Genomic DNA, 11,616 nt, shown 5'->3' with positions numbered 1-11,616 from the left:
CGAAGGCAACTTGTTCCAGTAAAACCGCACTGTCCCGAATTTGTGATTTACACAGTAATCGCTACCACCAACCATGCATATGTAGTCTAACTCTCCTTGATTCTTGCAGCATATGCACTAGATGTGTGCACAACCTCTGTCATGTGATTTATTTTCTTGTCTATCCATCTGTCAGCCATTGTCTGGTTGTGTTTTATGGTAGAGAAATGCTTCACATATTGATGACTTTAGTTTGTATTCCACCCAAACATTGCACACGATGCAAAACAGTTTACCCCATCACTTTTGGTTACAACTTCAGGGATTTCCTCCGCTTAGTCTTTAGCTGTAGTTTTTGTTCTATTTCTTACCTATTAAATTAGATCACTGAGCACCACAGAATGAAGTGGTAACACTTTACACTTGTGTCAGCACTTGTTGTCTGAACTTACTGGAAAACTTGGCAGGATATGTTGCCATTGTTAATATGTTTGTGGTTTTAAACATGAGCATCAGCACAGAGTGTCAGCATATGCCTTAGAGAGCCAGATGAGCCTCGGGTTGCAGATGAGTTTCAGAAGTAAACGCATATGTTAAGCAGTCCCTGCTGCTCCCTGCTGTCACTATGTAAATGTGACATTTAATGGTCAGGCTGGAAGCGTCTATATCAGTCACAATGGCTATTATTTGAAACTTGGGACACCACTAAGGGCCCCTGTGGTACGTCGTGCACCCGGCCATGACATTTTCACTGTCAGCCAAACATGTAGTCATTAAGTGAGAAACTGTTGGGATATTTCAGTATATATATATCAGTCTTTAATTACAAGTGCACAGCTGGTTGTTTTGATCATACAGGTAATAACATACATAAAGAAAACATTACATGTCAACAGTTACAGTCTCTTGTACTGTAGATGCCTTTGGGTTCTGTACACACTCAAGACACAGCATTGCTTAAGGCAATATACCATATTGTACGTACCGTAGTTTACAGTATTAAAATTACAGCCATTAAGAACACCCCTGGAATGTGACATGTTGGTATGGACGGCGACTGCTTCCCTTCGTAGGTATAGAGAAAACAGCAAAAATGTTCTCTCCTGAGCTGAGACATGTTCTGAACCTGTGCTTTGGTTCTTTGAAGAGAAGATCTTGAGTACATATGTTGTGGACAAACACAGGAAGTGCACTGCAGAACATTAATGTCAACAGAACATACTGGACTTTTTTACAAGGTTTGTCTGAAGAACAGGTATTGACAGCTCTGGGGATTTTTCTAAGGTTGACATGGGTTAAGGACAACGGATCTACTTATATATATGTAATAGTAAATCTCTGATCTTAGTTTTCTTTGACCACTGCTGACACAACAGTTACACACATGTGGGCCGAAGCACATCACAATATTCCCCTATGGACAAGATACAGAGAGGAAACTACGAATCTTCTCATTCGACGTCAATAAATCCTTGGATTCTTTGCATGCTAAATAAGATCACCTGCATGCATCATTTCAGACGGCCTTATTTATTGGTTTTAAAGAGATGGATGAGAGGAGTAAAGGAAAAAGTTGAGAACCTCAGCATGTTAATGCATCATCATGAAACATCTCACCAGTATCCAGGTTGTTTTGATCCAAATGAGCTCCAAAGTTTGGACGGGAAATCATCCGTTAAGGCTCCCATGCTGACGTGACAACAGGAGTTACCTCTTCCAGAGAAGAGAGATTGCACTTTTAGATGGAAAATGATCAGAGAATAAGTAAAAAAAAAACACATTCCACATTAAATCAGTCACATCTCGTCCTTTTCAGAGCCAATAGTTGCTTAAACATTTACATGAGAAAAAGTACATTTCTTGTGTCATCAGACGGCAGCGTGGCTCTCTCCTAGCTGCTGATCTTGGTCAGCATCTTGTTGATGGCCTGTTTGACGTGCGTGGTGGAGCTGCGGCGTCTGGCCTTGCCCTGCACGGCCTTGCGGCGCCTCACCTCGCGGCACAGCTCATGGAAAGCCTCGGCCACTGTGCCGCCCTCATTGGCACACGCTGAACATTCATAGAAGGCGCATGCCATTTCAGCTGCCAGACGCTCGCCTTCCTCTGTGCCAACCTGCCGGACGTGGTCCAGATCAGACTTGTTGCCCACAAGGACCAGAGGCACGTTTTTGGGCTTCTTCACCTCCTCTAGGAGACTTCGGAGCGGCGCCACCTCCTCGAAGCTTCCCCGGTCTGTGATGTCGTACACAATGACAAATCCGTCACCCCAACGCATGTGACCCTCCTTCTGCTGGATGTCCTCCTGAGGAGAAGAAGACAAAAAAAAATTTGATCACGAACTCAAATTGAAACTCCAATTTTAAGTACTCTGAAATGAGTAGTTTCATATTTTGGGAAATTCACTTGCAGTGGTGCTACTGCTCTGATATCTGTACGCTAAATATAACACTACAGCTAGCAGCGAGTTAGCTTAGCTTAGCATAAAGACTGGTAACAGAGGGAAACAGCTAGCCTGGCTCTGTCTAAATGTGATAAAGTCTGTCTACAAGCAACTCTGAAACTCACTAAGTAATAGGTTATATTTTGTTTATTTGATCTGGACAAACTCCAAAGTAAGAAAATGACAAGTTGTGGGTTTTTTTATGGCGGTTAAATGCCAAACTGTTTCTTGCCTGAGAACGCTCACTTTCTCCATTAAACCACAACTTGTGTAAACAAGTTTTTGTTGTGGTAAAAACAAACAAGATACAAAGACATAGAAGCTTTGAGATGATGGATTTAGTCACCTTTGGGTCAGGCTAGCTCTTTCCCTGTTGTAAGTGTTTGTGCTACGTTAACTGACTGCTAGCTGGAGCATCATGTTTTCCATAGGAGACCGGGGTTGGTTCTCAAACAGCTATTCTCTGGTGCTTTTAAGGTCAGAGAAACAAAAATACAACATCAGAGTGTTTGCTTTCTTGACTTGTACTTATTGACTGTGTTTAAACATTTGGAAATATTTTGGTAACATTTACCGTTGAATCCAAAGTAAAAATGTGGTGTATGCACTAAATGTATTAGAAAACTTTGTTAGATTAAGATATTGGAAATGTGTTACTTGTAGTTAATGGACAAAGGAAGTTATACTTTGATATAATATTTGAAAGTCTGTAATGAGTGACGCTAATTGGCTAGCATAATTTCATCACAAAATTGGGTCAAATGTGAGTGGGATTGGTTGGCACACTGATTATGGGGATGGTTGGCACATATGCCAACCAATTGTAACAGTAAAAGTTTAAACTATAACTGTATTTGAGAGATTAAAACTATTGAAAGATTTGAAACAATTTTTTACATAGTTAATATTTATTTTAAATAGTCAATGGAAAAATAATTAGACATTCCTACTGATGAATTGCTTTAAAATGTTGTTTGGGTTTTAAAAATGGACAGATACTCAATTGTTCTTGGTTTCTGGTTCTTGTTTTCATCAAATGTTAAAATTGTTTGTATTGGTTGCTTAATTTTTTGGTAACTATATCATTTAACATTGTGCCAACCAAACTCGTGATGGGGCAAGTTGGCACAAATGCACATTACCTAAAGCATGTACCACCAAACTTTAGAAAACATTTGTATGAATTAAAACATATTAATTTACAGTTAAGACCTAATATGTTTCATCTGCTGCTGGTTTGAGTATTGTAACATAAATTATGCCATTAAAGTACGTCAGAGCAAAAAGTTTGCAATATAACCCCGGTCTCCCCTAAAGAAAGAGAGTTGTATTAATTTTATCCTACAACTGTGCAAGTGAATTTCCCAAAATATATAACTATTCCTTTACATTTTGCAACTTTGAACCTTTTTAAAAAAAGTCACATTATCTAAAGAATGATCTAAAAACAAGATAATGCTCAAAACAAGGACTTATAGAAAATTCTGTTGCATAGGTTTCAGTTTAAAGCCAGCACTGGACACGATCATTCTATGCCTTTTTGTGTTTGAACAGAAAAATATTCAGTCTTGGTAGTTTTAAGCCATGTTCATATATGCAACACACCTAGTTTCGTTAGGCAGATTTGTCTCCAGTTCCTGACTCTTTGCTCTCTCCCACACCTGCGTAAGCCAGAAATTAAATTCTGCCGAGCCGTCTGAGGATTGTAAACACTCAGGCATGTGCTCCTAATTTGATCATGTTGAAGCCGAGGCGGTTCCTCCTGGTCATAACAGGACTTAACTGGTCGTGTGGCAGACTTTAAATCGTAACCCGACTGGAGGGAGGCACACAGATCCTGATCCCATAATTATTGTCAGCGGAAGCTTAAAAAATACCACATCCCTCCAGAGGACAGACGCGAAAGTTTGACGTTTGTATACCTGACCGACTTCTGAACCTGGAATTTATGAGCTCCCCAGAAGACTCCACCTCCACAAATCATGATAGAGTTAGCACAGCGCTTTGATACAACAGAGTCAGGAGAGGCCTGACATAAATGCAGCCGTGCCTGGAAACATTCAGACCTCATCCTAATGCCAGCTGAAAATAGGCTACGATATAATGAGAGAGAGAGATGACTTGGCTGAAGTGTCGCAGGGGAAATCAGCCGCCAGCAGAACACCTACGCAGCACTGCAGCATATTTATCTTCAGCCTGAGGACTTACGCAAGCTCTCCCTCATGGTCAGGACCCTGCTATACCTCTGCCAGACTGCAGGAAATGACCATCTTGTAGTGCCATTCAGCCTCATATCCACTCCTACTGTTCCTCAAACAACTGTCTTTCCAAAATAAATGGCAAAATCTGTGACACCTGAGTGTCCAGACTGACTTGCATGAGAGACAAATGAGAAAAGAAGTGGAGATGTGTCCTTTTTTACTGTGAACAACACAATACTTTGCTGACACAGAAGTAAGCAATTACTTGGAGAATGTCTGGAAGAAGTGGGGGGAAAAAGCTCATTTATCTGGACCGACTTTAGGCATGCATTTTCTTCTGTCTGCTATTTGGTGTACAAATTATTGAACATTTACTCCATAAAAATGTCAGTTTAAAGTCTGGAGAAGTACATAAAAGTCCGAATTTGTCTGGACACTTCAGATATTAAACACAGTCTGTGTTACAAAGCAGGGGCATTGAGTTTGAAAGATGCAGGCATTTATTAGGAAGAAGGGTCTAATGAAAAACACTGTCGACTTGCATCATGGGAAATGTAGTATCCAGTACGTTATAAAGCTACAACACTAGATCACTGAAGTGCCCCTTTGTCTGTACTTGAGATACTTTTAATTTACATCCATTGTATATCTCTGGAAGCATAGCATTAGATTATTAATTATGTTGACAGTAGGGCTGGGTGATTGATCATTTACTGATGTCAATATATTTTCAAGCAAAATATAGATTTGGAAATACCGTTTGCATTGATACAGATTGACACAGAGCTTCTCCTCTGTTTAATCTGTCTGTTAATTAGTCTACAGTGCGACATCAGTCTATATGTTGCTCGTGCTACGCTGACTCAGTCTGTGAGATGAATGAAACTACCACAGTAGTACATGTGCAGTCCAGTGCTGCATGTGTGGGAGACAGAGCTGCTTGATTTGTGTCAGGTGAGCATTTGTCTGCTAGATTGAGTGTGAGGTGGATCGTAGCACATCACCGTTCTTCTTGGTTGTAGTTGTAGTCTACTGTATGACACTGAGACAGCGTCTGGATGTNTCAGTCTGTGAGATGAATGAAACTACCACAGTAGTACATGTGCAGTCCAGTGCTGCATGTGTGGGAGACAGAGCTGCTTGATTTGTCAGGTGAACATGTCTGTTAGTTTGAATGTGAGGTGGATCGTAGCACATCACTGTTCTTCTTGGTTGTAGTTGTAGTCTACTGTATGACACTGAGACAGCGCCTGGATGTGGGCGACAGATGTGTTTAAAATATGCAGCGACAACAGGCGTTCCATATACAAGACGTATATAAGGTGGACTAGGGTTGGGTTGGTATGAGGAAAAAAAAAAACGGCCAGGTTTTTGTGAAAAACCGCATCAAGGATTTTCACCACTTGGGGGTGCAACTCATTTAGAATAAAAAACGACCATAGGACAACAGAGTGACAGTAACATGTTGTTTCTTTTATTCCTTACAAATAAATTTGCAGGTTTAGCTTACCCAATCAGTGCAAACAAGGGTTGCCTCCTTCGTCTGGCTCAAAGCCAAAGTGTTGCCATATTGGCGCAGTCTTTGATTTCTTCAAGACTAAATTGTCCGCCATTATCGACTCCCCGTCACTGTTAAACAAACTCCAGGCTACAGTAGAGGCCTCGGTGCATACGCACTCGCACCCCCTAGCTCAGTCCCCGTCCCACCCCCCTCTCTCTCCTGCTCGCTGTGCGCTTGGTGAAGAGGCAGACATAGGCTGTAAAATGACGTATGCGGTCCGGTCAGTCTCAAAAAAAAGAAAAAAAAATCATTTTCCAGCACTAGATTCATTTGAAAGTCCATGGAAAATGACTTTTTAATTTCCCACATGGAGATTTTAAGTTGTGCAAAAAGTTAACGTACAGCCCTGCTATTTATTTTATAACAGTTTCCGTTAACATATTGTGCAGCTGAATATTTTCAAGCAGGAAGATCAGTGTCTTTGTATTTTATTTTGTTCACAGTGCATGTGACATCTCAACAGTGGTTTTGACTTGCACCTGAACATGTAGAAATACTGAGACATATATCGCCATTCAGTCTGTAAATATGGAGTAAGGACTTTCTGTCCGTATCGATCAGCCCTAGTTGACAGATATTTCACTGTGTTCATACACTAACAGTATTTGTAGTGCTCAAGTACGAAGTCTGGTACTGTGATCATCCTTGCTCTCCTGTTGGCTAGGGCTGCCACGATTAGTCGACTAATCGATGACTAATCGACTATTAAAATAATCGGTGACTATTTTAGTAGTCGACTAATCGGTTTGAGTCATTTTTCATAGAAAAGTACTATAAAAGTACCCCAAAATACTCTCACTGCAGCTTTTTACAATCAGATATTGGCAGCTTTACACACTCTCCCGTGACGGTGAACTAAAACCCTTTGGCGTGAGTATGAAACAAGACATTAGATGACGTAATTTTGGGGTTTGGGCGAGACAGACCGACATTTTTCAACATTTTAACACATTTTTCGATGAAATGATTAGTCGACTAATCGAAGAAATAATCGACAGATTAGTCGACAATGAAAATAATCGTTAGTGGCAGCCCTGCTGTCGGTACATGGTACAGCAGAGATGAGTTGCAGATGGTGGTAGAGAACTCAAGTCTTTGTGTTTCTATTTTGACTCCTCAAATCCAAATGTTTGACACAGGGATCATTTGTCTCACCTGCCCTGCCGTGTCCAGAATCTCCATGGTGACAACCTCATCGTCAATGTTGGCTTGGTGACGATATGTTGATTCTGTAAGACACAAAAGACCAGAGTTACTCTATAAGAGAAATTCAATCCAATGTGAATCATCACTTGATAACAGACTCCTAATATGGGAGTCAGACTCATTGTTATGCACATTTGAGTTACTACATTACATATCACTGTGAAGGTAGGCAGACTTTTGAATGAGTGGATAATAAGTCATCACTACTGGAGTGACTAATAACTTTGCCTATAAAACCAAGGGATACTGTGTGTGAGACTCTTGCTGTGCAGTCCTGATCGCAGTACTCTGCCTGATGAATGCAGTGTTTCGATTTGTTTAAAATCACATCTCTTTACGTTAAATACACACTGGATGTAGGGTGTTGAGTTGGTAGTTTACTGCAGCTTCCCAGTCCTTCCAGATCACAGCAAGTCGATGTTACCTTCACAAACTTGTCTTTTGTTTCCAGTCAGCTTGATACAGCCAAATAACAAATACCTGGCTCCCTTCAGAGACTTGTGTGTGATATGGACATCACGTACATCCATGTTTTTCTAGACTAATAGAGGTCAAAACAGCTTCTGCCTGGCTCAGACGTTGCATTCTCCACAAAAGAGTGGCCTCAGTTTTCTCAGCAGGTTATTGGACCTTCCTGGTTGCTGTATGCAGGCTCACTCTTGCAGCGGCCTGAGTCGACCTGAGCTTCACCTCCTAGCTGGTTTAAAAAGCAGGATAAGAGCTTCTTATTCCTGGCACAGGAGCGCAGGTTTGAACTGTGACTGTGACCTTTCGTTCCACCTTGAACAGCACAGGCGTTATCTGCCTAAATTGCCCCCTTGTAAAAAACCCATCTGTGTAAACACCCAGCAGAGAGCACTGAAGCCCATCAAACCCTCCTTGTAAAGAGAGAGATTCTGACGGATTTTGCTGTCATCTCAACCGGAGGGCGAAGGCCTCAAAGCTTCTCAAAGCTTTTTGAGTTTGTGAATTAGGTCTTACAATTGCTTTCAGCTTGTGACTCATGACCTGGTTGCTCTGCGATGTCTCGATGTATGGTTCTTTTGTAAAGGAAAAACACCAGAAAGCTTTGTCCGTCAAGAAATCTACATTTGACAGACAAGAGAACTACACATCCTTTTGGTCTCATCATTTTTAATTTTTAACCTCTTGAATGAAAGACCAAGATAACTGTCAAAGTGGTCCGACTGCCCGTCACCTACCATGTCATTCAACATGATCCCTTGTTCCAAAACCAAGAAAAGAAAAACATCCTTGCTCTTTCCTTAGCTTAACATTTGTTTTTATTTTTTGGTAGTGCTTTTTTGTCTTTTAACTGTTTTACAAAAAGAGAGATGTGAGAATGTGTGTATGTCATGTATTGCAAACTTCAAAGCTATTAGCTCTATTAGTTTGCAGTATCCTCCTGAGACCCTGTGTCCTCTTATGAGGACATCTCATTTTGGGTTTACTTGACCTTATACTAGGGTTGTCATGAGAGCTGATACTTCGGTACCAAGTCGATGCCAACACGCAAAAAATACGTCGGTACCTGTTTTTTTTTTTTTGTTGTTGTTGTTGTTGTTTTTCTCTGTACCAAAAGTACCGGATACAACTTTGCCCTCAGCGGGCTGTGTCGATTCCCGTTGGAACTGACGGGCATTATACGCGCGTCAGTCGGTGCCGAGGACGAGCACCTAAGAAGAACGCCTGTTCTCCATCGTCTTTGCTAGAAACTATGGCTTTTACAAGTGCTGCTGGAGCCATTACATCACGGCTTGTCAAAGTCAAGTAGTGGGAGTTGTGTGTGGAGAACGTCTCATTTACACCGCAAGCGATGTGTTGGCGTAGCACTCGCGAGCGGTCACTGTTTACTCGTGTTTTCATTTCGGCGAGCATGTTAACAGGTTAGAGCATTCACATCGCATCCGTTCTATGCGCTGCTTGAGTCACGTTTTTTGAATCCGCGAATGGCCGCGGTATTCAACAAAACACACGAGTTTGCTTGTGTTGTGACCTCTCCCGGCCACCGTAGACATTTCCCCCTTGACCAAGCGAGACCTGACAGGCACATGTTTCATGTACTTACCCATCTGTAGTGCTAAATATTAATTCTCCAAGTGTTGGAATAATCACTGGCACGTGAACCTGTCCACCCTGGGCTTTGGGTCCAAACTCACTTGTTTTTCTTTGGGGTTTATTGGAGATTTACAAACACGGTGCACTACCGCCACCAACTGTTTGGGTGTGGTTTGTATTTTGACGGGACAGCAGCGTCTGTTTGATTTTGGTGTGAATACACTTGTGCTGCCACAAAGCTTGTGGACCACTTCGCGAGCGCTACGCGAATGCATCGCTTGCGGTGTAAATGAGGCCTTAGACCAGCTGATCCCGACACAAAAGTGGATGAGGTCCAAACCCTGATCACATTTTATGGTTAAAACGTGTTTATTTATTATTAATAAAGTTTGTAGTTTGATATGGATTACACATGTGATTGGTTTTAGTAACAGTAAAAAGCTAAGACACTGTTAATTAGGAAGTACTCGTCTGAGGACACTGGGACTTAATTATCATCAGCAATGTTTATTTTTTATAGTAATCGCGTCCTACTGATCCCAAATAGCTAGGAGAAATCAAAAATGCATTCCAAACTAAAGTGCGGTTCTCAGGAGGTTAAAGTGCAAGCTAACAGTTCAAGATGACTAAGCTAGTGTTTTCCAAGCTACAGGCTGTGGTGGTTTGAGGTACAGACATAAGACAGCTCGTTATACATTTATTAAACGTATTAAAACCTGTGACCACTATGTGAATATTACATTTTTTATATTTGATATGAGGATGCTTGTTTAAATTTAATTGTTCAACCATTAAGGTTGGATACTGGACTCATTACTTTTAAGGGTACTGATTGAATTACGTCTGTACTGCTGGTGTCAAATTTTGGTCCTTGGGAGCACATCTGGGTGAGAATGCTGGGTGTGGACAAGAGGCAGAAGTCTCGCGAAGTGCCTGGAAGCCTAGAAGCCAGCGACAGAGCTCTGCAGTGATGCGTCATCCATCGGGTTCCCAGCAAACCAAAACTATCGTTGCAGTGCCAATGTGCTGCAGTAGTTTTGTTGTCTGGTCTATTTGCTTTTCTGTAGTATTTTAGTAATAGCCTGGTGTCACTGCAGGATGAGTAGACACACGCAGACAGACGGAGATGGAAGATTAGCTCTGTGTGTTATTAGAAAAGAGCAGAGGAGCAGAATTACATTTTAGCCCACTACATCACCTGCAGCCTTTTTATGTAATTTCTGTAATCGCAGAGAAAGTAAAGTACTGAAAAAAGGTACCTTTGGGTGCCAGTACTGGTGCCAGTATTGGTTCAAATGTGAACTGCTCCCAGCCCCACTTTAATCTACTTAATGAATTAAAAACACTGAACACTTAATTCTGAAACTTTTAAATTACCATTTTTCCTTCATATCTGAAGTAATAGATTGGTGCCAGCTGCAGCCAAATTGCTCATCGATAAGTTCAAAAACTCTGCTCAGAGTTTAAATAGCAGATTCAGAACTTGTTGCTCCAGTCTCTGCACGTCTTGCTCTCTGTGTCCCAGGTGCGCTCACCTCTCCAGGGGATAAACTGCATCCTGTGACGTAAATGAAATGTCACAGAGAGCCAGAGGCGTAATAGTGGCAATTTATAGCTCTTTGGCTGGAAGCATGCGGAGCATCTGGGAGGAGGAAAACCAGAGTCTCGCACTGTGACCCGTGGGACAGCCTATTTCAGGAGTCATCACTCCATCAGCTGCAAACAGCACCTAATCTGTCCACGTCCACCCCTCTGTGTATTTGTCGCTAAATGCTCTGACAGGGGGCAGGGTTGCGATGATTTAACCAGCTCCATCATCCCCTCTAAAGGTCTTGGAGAGAAACAAAAGCAGTAATTTTCTTGGCAGCGAGCAATTCTTCCCTCATAATTCAAAACCCCTCGCTGCCTGAGGGCTGTGTTGGCAGAAGGAAGAAAGAGAAAGTGTCACGCCAGACTCTTAGTGTCAAAACTGGAAGCAGAATCCAGTCTGATATAGCTCGTAAGATCTATTGCTCTTACACGTGCTTTACAGTGCTTTATTTCCAAAATGTTCATACCAGAAATTCCCTCAGCATTATGCGATACAATATAAAGCACTGCTGCCGTTGTGATGCCAAACCGCAGTAGAAGTAGCAAAGTTCATTTCTGTGTGCCAAAGGAGATTAGATTCT

At 41.7% G+C, this 11,616-nt stretch overlaps 1 protein-coding gene across 2 annotated transcripts in view; it reads right to left on the bottom strand.

Annotated features, from left to right (window-relative positions):
- Positions 1-786: 786 nt before the first annotated feature.
- Positions 787-11,616, bottom strand: part of rerg (RAS-like, estrogen-regulated, growth inhibitor) — a 68,137-nt gene continuing 57,307 nt past the window's right edge. For both annotated transcript variants that reach the window (XM_050036610.1, XM_050036609.1), the window contains exons 4-5: positions 7,337-7,410; positions 787-2,281 (exon numbers count right to left, since the gene is read on the bottom strand). In XM_050036610.1, the coding sequence (XP_049892567.1) occupies positions 1,871-2,281; positions 7,337-7,410 (485 nt within the window). In that variant the 3' untranslated portion in view covers positions 787-1,870. The remainder of the gene's footprint in view (positions 2,282-7,336; positions 7,411-11,616) is intronic.

The sequence above is a fragment of the Epinephelus moara genome, chromosome 23 (assembly GCF_006386435.1).
Source record: "Epinephelus moara isolate mb chromosome 23, YSFRI_EMoa_1.0, whole genome shotgun sequence".
Classification (NCBI taxonomy): domain Eukaryota; kingdom Metazoa; phylum Chordata; class Actinopteri; order Perciformes; family Serranidae; genus Epinephelus; species Epinephelus moara.
Note: the sequence above shows the minus strand (reverse complement) of the source record. Positions and strands in the feature narration are given on the sequence as shown.